Below are 16,518 nucleotides of genomic sequence, written 5' to 3'. Positions count from 1 at the left end.
TATAACTAAGAGGCCAAAGGGTAGTTTCTCTCTCTGTTACCGGCACTTTATAGCAGCCGGAGGTCATCCATTCTGTACCACGGCCCTCTCAGGGATTTCCTCTGCATTACCCAGCTAATACTTTTCTTCCTGTAGCGCTAAGGATGTAACTTTTTATGCGTTTACAATTCCAGGGGAAAAAAGCAAGAAAAACCTCATTAACTTTAAATCTGTGCTCTCATGTGTCATTCACCGCAGAATTATAGGAAGAAATAAACAACTGGTACTAAATAGTCATCTTCTCTTCCCAAATGTCATTTTTTCCCCCTGCTTTCGACTGTCCCAGAAGCACCATAGAAAGATACATCAATGTGCTCATCACTTCCCAGGGAAATTCATTGTCCTGGAAAACTGCAGATTCGGAGACGGACAATAAGCAAAATAAAAAATAATGACACCTGAATGTTACTCTGCAGATTGATCGCGTGTCATCATCTATAATGCAGGTATTCCTTTTTCCACTTGTGCAGAGATGGGTCCATTAAATGCACTGGCATCAGACTTCCGCTGATGCCGTCAGGTTTTACGTGCTATGTAAATAGAAGTGGAGGTGGCATAACTCTGTGCCGCCTATACAGACACGACGGCACCACTGCTGTGCGGACTGTTATATATAAGTGCACATGATTGATTTTACAAATGGTGCCTGACACTTTCTTTGCTTTTACAATCTTAATCTGGGAACCAATGGTGATTTACGCATTCGACTGCAAACTGGTTTCTGCAAGGAATTGTGGCCTAAAGATCTAACCCTGCAAACCCTCCACGGATACAATTTGTCCATTTACCATAATTTTAGGCTCAAAATTAAGGGTGAAGTTTAAAACGATTAGACACACTTTCCAAAAAAATAAAATAAAAATGTGAAGTGGATTATACACCTTCAGATTGCTTCCATATAACCTGCTTGTATCCAACCTCATGCAATCTTTGTCAAATACATTGCTTAGTTCTATCTGGTGTCATTTTGTGCTTTTCAGTCATGTATTAATGTCATCAGGCAGAATTCTTTATTTTATGTCCTGGTATAGGATACTTTTGTGAGGGATACGGTTAGGACCCTGGCTGTCAAAGTACAGACGCCGAAATCCCAAATGTAGCGGAATGCCGGCACGACATCCTGACACCTGGGATTCCAATAGCTGCACTGCTGGCCCGCCGGAGAGGTAAGCTGCATGAGGAAGGGGAGGTTAGGTTTAGGATGCGGGGGGAGGGTAGGGGTTAGGCTGCAGGGGCGAGGGTTAGGGACAGGCACCCATGAGGAGGTTAGGCTTGAGGGGGGTGTTAGATTGAGGCTGCGGAGAGGGGGTGTTAGGGTTAGGCACCACCAAGGGAGAGTTAGGGTCAGGCTGCGAGTGGGTGGTTAGGTTTAGGCTGCAAACAGGGAGGGTAAAGGGGCCATTGGAGGAAGGTAAGTATACTTAACTTCCCGTCAGGATTTTGATAATCGGGATACCACGGTCGGTATTCTGACCACCGGCATCCCATCCCTAGGGATATCCACCCCAGCCCCTTTTGCGGTACTCTTTGCATTGGATATAGGTGCCCAAACAGATACTTTATATCACATCCCAAGGCAATACAAATAACTCTGCTGATATAAATACATGGCTGAAACACAGAGTGGAGACAGACGCAAAGGATTAAGTAAAAGTTGCAGGCCAGCATTTACAGAAGAAGTTATCGAAGGAAGGTAAAACACCTTTTAATGTATTTTTTCCTCTGGTACTGCTACCGATATTGCTACCGATAAAAATATTTACCAGCAGTAATTATCTACATTCTGGTCCAAATAAAAAGGTAAATATTTATGGTGCAGTTATCATTGTTTGATATGCATAGCAATATAATTAATGATCACGAATACTTAAACATATTAGTTGGTTACAATTAGTGTTTAACACCTGCACAAAGTGTAAGTTTATAGTTTTATCCTTATAGCCATTAACACATTATAACAAGTTCAAAAACATTACATGGTAAGAAAAGATGTGACACTTTTTTCTCTAACATAACACTCCCAACTGCTTCACATATACAATATTCCCATTAATCAAGACTGATACCTTCATTCATTAGCATAGTATGAGCTAATTAACTCTGTTGATCAATACAGCTTCTCAATTTTAATCAGTATTCCAGACAAGAACACACTCCACACAATAAACGCCAATTATCTTTCTGTATGACATCAATTAAACTGGTATTAACTTCCACAAAGGTTACAGACCTAAACAACACCCACCGGATGTTAAGTATATTTGTCATTTGTAGGATTTCATATCATCAGTTTTGACAGATGTACAGACTTTGTTGCTTTAAATAATAATAATAATAATAATAATAATAATAATAATAATAATATTTATATAGCACTTTTCTTCCAATAGGACTCAAAAGTGCTTTATATTTGCATTAAAAAATATATATATAACAGGTAATAAAATAAAAAGTATTAATAGTGTACAGAAAAGAGAGAGCTAAGCATTTGGGTTGTATTTCTTTTCTTTTTTTTTTAGAAATTAGAGCCATTAATGAAATGCGTGACTAAACAGGTAAGTCATGAGTCCGTTTTAGGAAGCGTCTAGAGTGGAGGCCTCTTGGAACCAGTGTCGGACTGGGGCATAAAGGGCCCACCGGGGAAATGCAGTGGTAGGGGCCCATAATTAGTGGTGTGACCATTGATATAGTCCATGCATGATAATGTACCAGATTAATAACAGCTATGCAATGTATAAAAGTACACCATAGTCCTGTGCAGTATAATGTAACATATGTATAATGTATAGTTGAAGTACACAATCAAGAACCTGATACCCAGAGGACGGATAGGGCCCTCAAACGATGGGGCCCTCAAACGATGGGGCCCACCAGGGGTTTCCACCTGTAACCCTGCGGTCCAGTCCAACCCTGCTTGGAACTATGCAAGGTAGAGCGTTCGAGAGTCAAAGGCGCAAAGCTAACAGCTCAAAACCCAAATTAATTAAGGGAGATTCTAGGTACCAATAACTGTATGGAAAATATATAAAATGACATTATATAGAGAATAATGGAACTCTCTACTGTAAATTATCTTGATACTAGGCGTCACCAAGGAGCTCAGGCATACATGTCCCATATCTCCAATGTCACCTGTAATATCTAATAATTTTCAGAACAGAATGCATTTAAACTTTATGCATTTAAATAGCAGGTTATACATATAGCAAGATCATATGATCACTTGTTTATTGTATGTATATACCCCCATCAGAAACATTATTAAAACAACCTGCCTATTATTATGTAGGTCCCCTCATGCCAGCAAATCATCTCTGACTCGTCGTGCCCTGTGGTGTCTGACACCATGACATTACCAGCAGATCCTTTAAGTTCTGAAAGTTGCAAGGTGGGGCCTCCATGTTATGGTCTTGTTTTCCCAGGACATCCCATAGATGCTCGGTCGGATTGAGATCGGAGGAATTTGGAGGCCAAGTCAACACCTTGAACTCTCTCATGTTCCTCAAACCATTCCTGAATAATTTCTGTAGTGTGGCAGGGAGCATTATCCTGCTAAAATAGGCCACTGCCATCAGGGAATACTGTAGCCATGAAAGGGGTGTAGTTGGTCTGCACCAATGTTTAGATGGGTGGTACGTGTCAAAGTAACATCCACACCTAAGGAGCTAAGGTTTTTCAACTCAGATTATCACACGGACTCCTCCAGCTTAACTTCTTCCCATAATGCATCCTGGTGCCATCTCTTTCCCAGGTAAACCCCACACACACACCCGGCCGTCCACATAAGGTAAAAGAAATATGGCAACTCCATTACTCAGTTCTGACAGTCACGTGCCCATTGTAGGCCCGTTTGCCATTAGCAGCGGTCAGGATGGGCAATCGGACTTATCTGCAGCTACGCAGCAAGCAGCAATGCATGGTGTGTTCTGACACCTTCCTATCGTAGCCAATCTGTACTACAGTAGCTCTTCTGTGGGATCAGACAGACAGGGTAGCCTTCACTCTTCAAGCACATCAATGAGCCTCCACGACACCCATAGAGTGGGAATAAAACCCGCATGGGGCTTCGTTGAGCTCGCCCCGCTACTGGCATCTTGGCGGCCGGGATCCCAGCGTCGGTATGCTGACCGCCGGTCACCCGTCCCCAACCCATTCTATTCCCATCCACTTTCCTCTCATGCTCTTTCAGGCAGTCTTTGTGCAACAATAGCTGCTCTGAAAGTTATTACACATAGGCTACTAAGAAGGCCCAGCCCACCTAATGTCTGTGGGTTTTCATAGGTAACAAACAATTTGCAATCTCTCAATCCATCTGCCTGTCAATGAGAAGGTGACTGCCACTAGCGTCACATGACTCGTTGTGAGAATTTTTCACAGCAGAACACACAGGAGACAGTTATAGACATTTATACAGTCAGTATGAGAGAGGGAAAGAGGGGAGGATCTACTGTATGTGGTAAAAGGGGGTGCACTGCAAGATTTACAAAAGGAGAGAACCAACTGCAGCAAAAACGAATACTTCCAACAGTGACTGTAGGAAAAGGCACTTGGTGATTAAGTAGGGGTAGATGTACCAAACCTTCTAAGGAGGACAAGTGATGAAATTGCCCATGGATACCAATCAGATTCTAGTTATTATCTAGTGCATAATATGAATTTATTATAAATGATGGCTAGAAACTAGTTAGATGCTATGAGCAACTTCTCCATTTTCAGGTTTGATGCATCTCCTCCCATGTCTACTGTCTATGGCAGAGTTCTCAAACGCGGTCCTTAAGGCTCCACAACGGTCCAGGTTTCAAGTTTATCACAGGTGACTTAATTAGCACCTCAGTCAATTTGATTTATCCATCTGTGCTAAGCCTTGGTTATACCTAAAACCTGGACTGTTGAGTTGCCTCGAGGACTGCGTTTCAGCACTTCTGACCTACATACTTGAGAACCTCTGGACTATGGTAATCACGGAACAGGTACAATGATTTACTCTTCATTTTTGGGCGTCAAACGTATCTCCTTAGTAGGAAACAATGGGCGCATAACTGTAGAACCTGTACGAAGAGTAAACAACGTGCTCGGCTAGAATGTTTTGGTTGAGGAACCTACCAAGCTCAGGGGGCAGTACGGTCAGCCGGTTTCCTTGTATGTGCAGTTCCTTCAGCTGAGTCAGTTCCCCTATCTCTTTCGGTAAGGAGACCAAGTCATTATCCCGTAGACTGATCTTTATGACAAAAACAAAAAGAAACACAATTACAAAAAAATAAAAAAAGGTAAAATAATAAAGGTTATAAAAGGTGCGAGGGCAAAGTGATGATACACTCCGCACATCTTTCCCAATTTTCGGACGTGGCTGCTCCGATAGGCAGGAGAACCGTATATGGTGCAGCAGTTTATAACTGCAAAATAGACTATACTTCTTCTCAAATTGACTGGAGTTTACTCTTACAAAAGGGCTGTGAAAGCAAATTGATTTTCCAGGAATTTAGATAAATTACTTACTATCTGCAACTTTGTGAGTTTCCCAATATCGGACGGCAGGACTTCAAAATCGTTGTCACTTAGATAGAGAGCACGCAGGGTGGCTGCAAATTAAACAGCAATATATAAACAGAGTGGCGTAGAGACGGAGCGCTGCAGCCCTGATCAATAACACGAGTCAGCTCTGATTAATAACCCCGACTTGGTGAAAAGCCTCTGACATACCCAGGGCTCACAGTAATAACAAGCAGGTCAAACGCAGATTTAGAGGCTTATCGCACGCCTCACATATACAGGAAAACATCTATATCTTGAGGACTGACACAATTAACAGTTTGTGCAGCTGGAAATTGTGGCAGAATTTGTGACACACTCTGCTTTTCCACGCATTTATAGACTGCTCTGTGCATTTATAGGCGGATTTGCATTTCAAAGCAAAAGAGATGTTTAAGTGGCATGCTGTAATCTGACAATAACATGTGCGTGCGTGCGTGTTTTACAGCACCTAATGTGTTAAAACAAAAAAAAGACATCGGGGTAAATTTACTAAAGCTTCTAAAAATTAAAAGTGGTGATTGATGTTGCCCATAGCAACCAGTCTGATTCTGTCTATCATTTTCTAGGATGCAACAGATAAATGATAGACAGAATCTGATTGGTTGCTATGGGCAACATCACCACTTTTCACATGTTTAGAAAATTTTGTAAATTTACCCCATCCACTCAATTTCCCTTCAATATTCCACAAGAAATAAGAAAATTAGACATTTGTCGCTTTAGTGCGGCCTTCTGGTTCAACCCAAAAACATATGTAACATGGGCCGAGTTTGCCGGAGGTGCGGGATGACGGCCGATCTCGGACATTATTTTAAAGCGGCAATCATTTACAAGGCACGGTTTTGACTTGTAGATGATTGCCGGTAAAAAAAAAAAAAAAAAAGGCATCCAGCATTTCCGACAAACTTGAATCCTGTTACATCGCCAAAATAACCGGGTTATTGCCGTGTCGACCCGGGTCGAGGTGCGGTGTGAAAGCACCAAAGTCAATAACCCGGGTCGACCGACCCAGGTATTTCAAACCGGGTTAAAAGAAGGGTCAATCCCGGGTCAGACCCGGGTAATTGTGCGTGTAAAAGCTACAGACCAGGGATATTCAATCAGGGTGTGAGAAAATAGAGCTGATTGGCTGTTTCCATCCCTTAGACCCCTCCTTTTCTTTACTGTATGATAACCTCATCATTGTGAGCCAAGAAAATCCTTTTAAAATGACATCACACGGGCTTAACATGGGCGACCGGGTTAAGTAAAAAGGCACCAACCCTGCAATAACCCAGTAATAACGCTGGTCAATAGTGCAATGTGAAAGGCTCTGACGCGGGTCGGACTCGGGTTTGCGATGTGAAAGTGGTATTAGCTATATTCTCTATTCCAGTACATTTGTAGGGGTTCCTTACTACCTTATCTGTTCAGCAGAGCCTCAACTCTTCTAAGCCAGTGCGTGGAACTCAACACCCTCAAGCTTCATTTATAAATGGGCAAACATGCCAACCCACAGGCCCTTGCAAATTAGAGGAACCAATAAGGATATCGAAGAACCCCCAATGTCATACCATAGGACGGAGTAAAGTATTAATGCAAAATACCTGTAAACGGATCAGAAAGCCTACAGTACCAAAGGTTCCATTTGTGCGGTATGCATGTTTAATGGGGTAACAAGTGAAGATTAAAAAGTATTTTTGGCTATCTGTAGCATAAACCCTCTCTCCTGGGTAAGGACAGGATGGAATTGTATACAGTATGTCCAATAAAACCCCAGCTCAAAAACAGATTGGTTATAGGAACATGCTAATATTAGCTTTATTTTGTCCACCAGAAAAGTTAATAATAAATCCCACACCTCATTATGATCAAATTATCAGTCTGTCAAAGCAAGAGAGAATTGTGTGGAGTTTGTGTGGGTGATTACAATAAATAAGATTTTTTTTTTTTTTTTTTTCAAAGTCGCTAAATAATCTGAAGAAACAGTTGTCTTTTACACCGGCATCTTTCAAGGGCTATTCATAGATCAAGATCTAACAGCACAGACACATTATTACATCATTCAGAGATGGTGCTTACTTAGATAGAAGAAGTTTCCAGGTAAGAAATTCTCACTCAGGTTGTTGTAGGTCAAATCAAGGACTTCTAACGATGGCAAGGAGCCAAACCCTCTGGGTAATGTGTTTAACCTGTTCATCCTAGAAAACACAGCGATGAATTGTAATGCTTTGGTTTATGTTGTTTCTTTTCCTTTATTTCTCACTTGCAGCACCGTATCTTGGTGGTAAATGTTTGAAGGCAACGGAAATACTAAAATCGGTGGTGGAGAAGAGCTGCCAGGTAAGTCATTACTGGAGTTCTTTAACTTGGGACCTAATTCAGACTTGATCGAAATTTAGCACAGCTACGATCAGGAACACTGACATGCGGAAGGGGGGGGGGGGGGGGGGGGGATTGCACAGCACAGGGCTAGTCCGCCCCGCATTTCAGTCCCTGCCCCGTCACAGATGTGCAAAAGCATCCCACAGCGGCGATGCTTTTGCACTTCAGGAGTAGCTCCCGGGCAGCGCAGTTTTTGCGTGATAGCCGGGAGCTACTCGTCGCTGCCTGGGTTGCAGCGGCTGTGTGTGTCGTCACACAGCCGCTGCGGGCCGCCCCCCGCACAGTCCAGCCACGCCTGCGTTGGCCAGACTGCACCCACAAAACGGCGGCCAGACGCCGCCGTGCCGCCCCCTCCTGCCTCTGCCTGTCAATCAGGCAGAGGCGATCACTAGGCAACGACAGCCGTCGGCTGTCAGCCATGAGCCGGTGCACTGCGGAACCGGCACATGTGTAGTTCTGACCTGATCGCTATGATGAACTGCAGCGAGCGATCAGGTCAGAATGACCCCCTTAGATATCCACTCTGACTTTTACTCTCTGCTTGGTTATAAAGCAGAGGACAAGACGGGAGCAGCCAAATTCCGTGTCATATAACCTCCCCAGGACACGATCCCTAATTCCAGATAAGCCCTTTAATAAACTTTTTGTAAATGAGATAACAAAAATCCCTTACACTGAATGATTCAATGAATGAAGAAAGAAAAAAAAATCTACCCAGAATTATTTATCCTTTGAAACTCAAGGCATAAACACATACTTTACATTTTGATTCCAAAACAGCAACTTCCAGGAAAGTCTGATGGAAGTATCAAGTACTCAAACACAGAACGCCACGTAACACTCTTGGGACTATGGGACTATTCAGACCTGGTCGCTGCTGTGCATTTTTACACAGTGCGCGATTAGGTCCTAACTGCGCATGCACCGCAATGCGCACGCGCTTCGGACGTACCCAAGTGTTTTCAGGCAGTACCCAAATGTTTTCAGGCAGCGTGTCCGACGTCAGCTCCAGCCCCGATCAGCCTGTTCTCATCGCACTGTAGGAGTAAGTCCTGGGCTGCGCAGAGCCTGCACAAAGTGGATTTTCGCAGCTCGGCATACACATGCGTTTGCACACTTGCACGGCGAATTTACACTCCCCCCTGGAGGTGACAACTATCTGATCGCAGGACAGCAAAGTTAGCAGCTGAGAGATGAGATCTGAATCACCCCCTATGTTGCAACCAATTTTCTTTCATCTAAGAATACATTTTACATTCAACGGAGTCCAAGACCCAATGTGCATGATTCAATTCGATGACCACTGAAAAGCGCCAGAATTCCCGGCGCTATTCAATACAGCGCACTGTGACACCCAATGGGATTTCTTCTCGCAGCACAGGAGGAGTGCGAGCAGAAATACGACAAAAGTGCCAGTTCGATGCTGATTTCTGCCCTTAAAGCGGTGGAAACAGCATTGCACCAGGCACTTAAGTCAGAGAATGCCTGTTCTCCCAACAAAACACCCCGTTTAGTCCAGGAAAATGGGTATACTCCGACTTACCACTGCGCTGTATTGAATAGCCCTGGGAGCTCATTCCTGGCGCTATTCAACTGTCATCGAACTGAATCATGCCCAATATGTGACATCTTATAAGCGAATGTAGAATATATTTTCTTTTAGCACTGTGCAACTCCGTAGACTGTAAAGTTTTACAAGCGTCCCACATTTTCCAGTCTATGTTTGCTAGCGTTATAGATAATCTCAGGGCATAGGAATCCTGATAACATTGGATAACATTGGCATTTTTGGATTCAGTAAAACAAAATAAATATTGACTCTTTGGTGGCTGTTCGCGGCAACCACACCAAGCTCTACTGGACACCGATCAACCAGGAACACCTGATAGCAGCAGGCTCTCTATATGAAGAGAATGGCAAATACATATGGATGGTGACTAACCAAAAACATGGAGGCTGGTGCAGAGCTGAATGCAAGTCAGCTGTAATTTTTTGCGCATTGCACGCGCAGAACTAAACATGTACATTCACCTGTATGCAGAGGTGTACGCCTCTCTGCGGCTGCGCGGCCCCTATGCAAAGCTTGGTTTGATACCAGTCAACATCATCATCACTGCCCATTTGGACCAGCCCTACTCTTGGTTCAAAAAACACAGGCCAAACAAAGGCACATTTACCCATGATCGCAACTACGCACAGCCCACAATTCCACAAATTTCCACCAAATTTGGCCTATGTTAGAACGGAATCCGGACTATAGGTCGACAGTAAATAGGTCGACAGTCAATAGGTTGACATGCATTAGGTTGACATGGTCAAAAGATCAACATAGTCATTAGGTCGACATGTAAAAGGTTGACAGTGCTTATGGTCAACATGACAATGGTCGACACAACTTAAGTTTTTTTTTATATTTTTAAAAACTTTTTCATACTTTACCATCCATGTGGACTACAATTGGTAATAGTAACTGATAGAATTGCACGCAAGGTGAGCAAAGCAAGGCATGTAAGGGGACACAGTACACGAACTGGGGTTCCTTGTGCTCTGAAGGCAAAGAGAGACACAAAAACAAAACAAAAAATGTTGTGTCAACCTTTTTTCTGGCGACCATTTTCACGCGTTGGCCTTTTCATGTGTCGACCTTTACCACTGTCTACCTTCTACCTGTTGACCCTGTCGACCTAATAACCCTATCGTCCTTATGAGGTCGACCTATTGTCTGTTGACCTAATGATCTATACCCAGTTACCACCCAGTTGGTCCCTTCTGCAATATGGTTTGCATTTAACTCAACATCTGCCCCATGGTGGAGGTTTGCGTTTAACTCCACATCTACCCAGGATGCTAGGCGGCTTTCAACCGTTCTCCGACAGTCGCTGCACAGCAACTGTAGGCTTATAAGTGCTAATCTTTCAGAAGGTTTGTCCAGTGACAAACACTTGTACCGAATGAGCTCAAAAGATGCCCCGATACAGAATAAACCATAAGATGTGTCTGTGGAACAAGGAGCTGCTGTATCAGGAGACCTGTCTATATGCACAGAGCTCAAGCTGGAGGTCCTGGCTGCACCATCCTCTCATCAGCCTGTGAGAACACTCTGCTAGGTCTAGAATTGCATGCAGCACATTCTTGACTTAGGGTATTTATTCAAGTCATTGAATACCCCAGAGTTGATAAATCATTAGCCTAAAACGGCTGACACATTAAGTGGTCCCCAAAGTCTCTTTCTTGAAGGCCTTTGTTTAAACGTCTGTACAGACTACAGTCCCTAAAGCAATCACATTCCTGCCTATTGGAAACATGCCGTCAGTGCTATGAATCTCCAGAATGCTGCGGATATACATCCCCAGCAACATCAACCATTCCAGCCCCAATGCGTTTAACAATTTTCCATATACCCCTTTAAATGGTTTTATATAAAAACACAACACTTGGGGCGATATTTATCAAAACTTAGCCAGAGATAAATTAATAACCAATCAGCACATAACTGCCGTGTTACAGCATGCTTTTGAAAAATAACAGGAGCTGATTGGTTGGTACTTTATCTCTTTTCAAGCATTTATAAAATATCCCCCTTAGTTACAGTTGGGTTTTTCAACCTGTGGTCATTAGTTTAAGTTCTATGGCTGCGATAAACAGTAATGATCAAAGAAAAATATATTCAGTCTAGGTATACCTGGTACAAATATACATACAGCAAACACACACCGCTATGAACAACACGGGCTACTACCATGACTATTACTTGCTGTGTATTGATATTAAGAAAACAACATGGGCCAGTGCTGAAATAGGAAAACTTACAGATTTATGCATTTGATTAGGTAGTTCCTGGTCAGCACACGAAGTGCTTACATGTGCAGCCCCATCAAGACACGAATAAAGATTAGGAAAGGTTTTATGCAACAAATCCTAAGTATTTTGACTTTAAATAAGTGTAGTGATTCATATGGCGGATTGTAGTCCACCCGGTTGAAGTACCATAAAAAACAACACACAGACATACCCAAGATTAAGATGCTTAAGTTTCTGAAGGCTGCTTATCTGTGTCGGAAGCTCCTCAATCTGGTTGTTGAAAAAGTTTAGAACCTCAAGGTTTTTCAATTCAGCAATGTTGGCTGGAACAACTACAAAAAGTAAAAGGACATGAAACTGATGAAAAAGTAAAAGATACCACTGCCTAAATATAAACAAACAGGATAATCATCTGCACAGGGTCCTACAATATTCCCCATTTGTTGACCACACAGTTGATTACAACAGCAGAACATTACTGTAGCCTTGAGGCTTCCGAAAACAGAGGTCAGTCAAAATACGGGTTACGTTTATGAGACTGGCGGTCACAATACCGACGCCGGGATCACAGCATCTCAAAATCCCGATGGTTGGCATGCCGACCAACAGGGACTATACCCACTCGTGTGTGTCCACGACACCCATGGGGTGGGGTTATAATCTGTGACGAGCGCAGCGAACCACTGAGCCCGCTGCGTGGTGAGCCCGCAAGGGGCTTCGTTCCACTCGCCCTCCCGCCGCCCATCCGACAGCCGGGATCCTGCCTTCGGTATTGTGACACATGCACGAAGCCAAAATACAATACACAACCACTTACAAAGGAATAAGTATTCACAAATATAGTCCTCCCAATGTCTGGGTCAGGGTATTGGGGGAAACCTCGATTTTACATTTTTCTGATTCCCACTGGGATCGCCAATCAGTGTTTTTTTTAGTGTTGGAGAATCGCCCAGCTGATGTATGGCCTGCATTACTTTAGATAGGAAAGTTTAAACAAAACGTTTCAACACAAAACAACAGATAAAAAGAAAGCGTAAGGACTAGCAAGACTGATAAAGATAATAGAGAATACCCAAGTATTTTTTAATTAAGTGAATGATCTTTTAACAATGGACGTTTTGCAGCTAATTGTGTTCAGCGAGGTAAGCTACACATTCATACTCCTTTTCCATCTGAGTACCGGGTCCAATCCAGGATGTTTAATACGGCTACAACCCGTGTCGGTCCAGTCGTTTCCACTGCACTTCGACACGGGTTATTCCCGGGTCAGATTTGTTTCCACTTAACCCGGGTAAGCTCTGTAAAAGCTATTGATGTCACTTGTTACTCGGGTAATCACAGTTTCCACTGCACAATTACCCCGGTCATTACCGTGTTCAACCCAGGTAGCTACCCGGGTAGGATTCCAGGGTCACTCAACCCATGTTGAGCTGTTTCCACTTACTAAAAGCCCGTGTTGATGCGCATCCCCGTGCAAAAACACAGGTAAATTTAGCTAATGGAAAAGAGGTATCATTTGTAAGGAGTGATGACATCGTACAATCATCCACTGTTGCACTTTAATCGCCTAAGCTTCAAATTGTTAAACTAAGTGATGCACTGAGTAGACAATTTATTATCCCAAAAGATATTACCCGATTCTGGTCAGGAATTGTTCACTTAAGATAAATAATACAGAAAAGTTCGTCTTCGAACGGTCAGTCCAATGGCTCAAAGTAATGAATGCAGGAAAATTTTGACCATTCACTCATCCTCATAGAATATGAACAAGCTTAAGACTCTGTACCCCGAAGAAATTTTGCGGCATTTCATGAACATCTAAAAAATTGGTTGCATAGTGCAAGAGCCTGATTTGGATCAGAGGCGTGTGTGATCTGTGGGTTGTCGGGACTCCTCTGGACAACCGGACACTTCACCCAATGGTCATTATTGTGGTGTCCAATTAGGATTCATTTTCAACTCTATGTATTTATTGGATTAATGAGCTCTCAACCCACAAATATAAAATATAGTATATAGGAATACAATTTTCAGCATGGAAAGTTTTAAATTTCATTCAAAGGGGGGTATCCAATTACCCGGGGTCAATGACCGCGGGCAATTGTATCGTCGGGGGCTATCCTTTTAGCACCGATGCAGCGGGCTCCCCCTTCAGATGCCAGCACTTATCGCAGCACCCGAAGCATAATCCGCGATAAGAGGCTGCCGGAGCTGCGACAACACATGGGATTAAGGATTTATCCCTGATCCCATGTGTTTTTGCGCGATCGCGGGTCCATTTTTGCCCAATGAAAATGGACCCTAATTGGACACCACAATAATGACCATTGGGTGAAGTGTCCGGTTGTCCAGAGGAGTCCCGACAACCCACAGATCGCACACGCCTCTGATCCAAATCAGGCTCTTGCAATATGCAACCAATTTTTTGGATAGAGGTTCCTGAAATGCCCCAAAATATCACATTTATTTGGCTAGATCACAGTATGCCGGCAAGACGGGCTCTGCCCAATTATAGATGCTCAAACTTCATTTCCTGATCCTGCTATACATAATTTTCGTAATTATGCGTAATTTATGCCCCTTTTGCCGTCTACTTTATGTCACTTATAATGGTGCGAATACTATAGCGAGTGGGTTATTTAACAAATCCTATTATGGTAATACATACGCATAAACTTGATAATCATGTGATTACACTCCGGAGATTGATTCAGTATGATATCCAGGTTATTGGGTTGCCGGAAGTCACATGAATATATCGACGTCGGAGGGGTAAGGCATCCCCCCCCCCAACACTTCGGGGGTGGCAGCTAGGGCTAACACTCCCCCAGTGCCCAACTCTGACCCCCCTCCCTCCCAACCACTAACCCTAAAAGTGACCCAATACTTACGTTCGGGATGGCAGCTGTCGGGATTCCAGATTCCAGCATCGGTCACATGACCACAGGGATGCTAAACAGATCCCCCGGTGATATACCGGTTTTCTCCAAGGATCATGCTAAAGGGGGCCATGTTGTTTTATCTACTTGCGGGTAGAGTGTCTTAAGGTTCATTTTCATTCATGCCCATCCCACACTTCAAAATTATTTTGTCCTGTTTTTGTTGTTAGTTCCTGGAGAGCATATCTTTAGATGGAGAGCTCCCTGCGTCCTGTTCTGTTGCCATTATATTTACTGCCTACGCCGGTGTTTGAGGTAAGGTAATCTGTACTCAGCTTGCCTAGTTAAAATTTACTTGTAAGGGTTACTATTATTATTATTACCAGTTATTTATATAGTGCACACATATTCCGCAGCGCTTTACATAGAATATTTGGCCATTCACATTACTCCCTGCCGCAGTGGAGCTTACAATCTATATTCCCTATCACATATACACAGACACATTCAGACTAGGGTTAATTTTTGTTTGAAGCCAATTAACCTACCAGTATATTTTTGGATTGTGGGAGGAAACCGGAGTTCCTGGAAGAACCTCACGCAAGTACGGGAGAATATACACACTGTTAGGGCCATGGTGGGAATCGAACCCATGACCTCAGTGGTGTGAGGCAGTAATGCTAACCATTACACTATCCGTACTGCCCAAAGGTTGAGTTAATCGGGTGTTAAGGGCCCTACACGTTTAACGATCCACCGCCAAGCTGCCCGACGGCGGATACAGCCGGCGGTCGACCCGGCAGCGAGGGGGAAGGGGGGGGCAGTGACGGGGGGAGTGAAGTTTCTTCACTCCCCACGTCACCCGGCTCCATAGAAGTGCAGGCAAATATGGACGAGATCGTCCATATTGGCCTGCATGCACAGCCGACGGGGGAACCAGCGATGAACGAGCGCGGGGCCGCGCATCGTTCATCACTGTTGCCTCCACACTGCACGTTATGAACGTTATCTCGTTCATTAATGAACGAGATCGTTCATATCTTGCAGTCAGATCGCCCAGTGTGTAGGGCCTATTAGGTTGGGGTTGGTTTACATGGGGGGAGTTTATACGGCTAGGGTCATTTGGTTGCTTTAATTGTTAAAGATATATGCTTTTTGTTTACTATTATTTTCCTACTGGATGTGAAAATTATATAGCCTATCATTCTGCGTTTTCTATATATGTTTATAATAAGAATTTACTTACCGATAATTCTATTTCTCATAGTCCGTAGTGGATGCTGGGGACTCCGAAAGGACCATGGGGAATAGTGGCTCCGCAGGAGACTGGGCACATCTAAAGAAAGCTTTAGGACTATCTGGTGTGCACTGGCTCCTCCCCCCATGACCCTCCTCCAAGCCTCAGTTAGGATACTGTGCCCGGACGAGCGTACACAATAAGGAAGGATCTTGAATCCCGGGTAAGACTCTTACCAGCCACACCAATCACACCGTACAACTTGTGATCTGAACCCAGTTAACAGCATGATAACAGAAGGAGCCTCTGAAAAGATGGCTCACAACAACAAAAAACCAGATTTTTGTAACAATAACTATGTACAAGTAATGCAGACAATCCGCACTTGGGATGGGCGCCCAGCATCCACTACGGACTATGAGAAATAGAATTATCGGTAAGTAAATTCTTATTTTCTCTAACGTCCTAGTGGATGCTGGGGACTCCGAAAGGACCATGGGGATTATACCAAAGCTCCCAAACGGACGGGAGAGTGCGGATGACTCTGCAGCACCGAATGAGAGAACTCCAGGTCCTCCTCAGCCAGGGTATCAAATTTGTAGAATTTAGCAAACGTGTTTGCCCCTGACCAAGTAGCAGCTCGGCAAAGTTGTAAAGCCAAGACCC

General features: G+C 43.6%; 1 protein-coding gene across 5 annotated transcripts in view; it reads right to left on the bottom strand.

Annotated features, from left to right (window-relative positions):
* Positions 1 to 16,518, bottom strand: part of RSU1 (Ras suppressor protein 1) — a 340,085-nt gene that overhangs the window by 239,579 nt on the left and 83,988 nt on the right. For all 5 annotated transcript variants that reach the window (XM_063921494.1, XM_063921492.1, XM_063921496.1 and 2 more), the window contains exons 4-7: positions 11,948 to 12,068; positions 7,633 to 7,751; positions 5,536 to 5,618; positions 5,143 to 5,257 (exon numbers count right to left, since the gene is read on the bottom strand). In XM_063921494.1, coding sequence (XP_063777564.1) covers positions 5,143 to 5,257; positions 5,536 to 5,618; positions 7,633 to 7,751; positions 11,948 to 12,068 — 438 coding nt within the window. The remainder of the gene's footprint in view (positions 1 to 5,142; positions 5,258 to 5,535; positions 5,619 to 7,632; positions 7,752 to 11,947; positions 12,069 to 16,518) is intronic.

Source organism: Pseudophryne corroboree, chromosome 5 (assembly GCF_028390025.1).
Source record: "Pseudophryne corroboree isolate aPseCor3 chromosome 5, aPseCor3.hap2, whole genome shotgun sequence".
NCBI lineage: Eukaryota > Metazoa > Chordata > Amphibia > Anura > Myobatrachidae > Pseudophryne > Pseudophryne corroboree.
The sequence above is the reverse complement of the archived record's forward strand: the minus strand, read 5'-3'. Positions and strand labels throughout refer to the sequence as shown.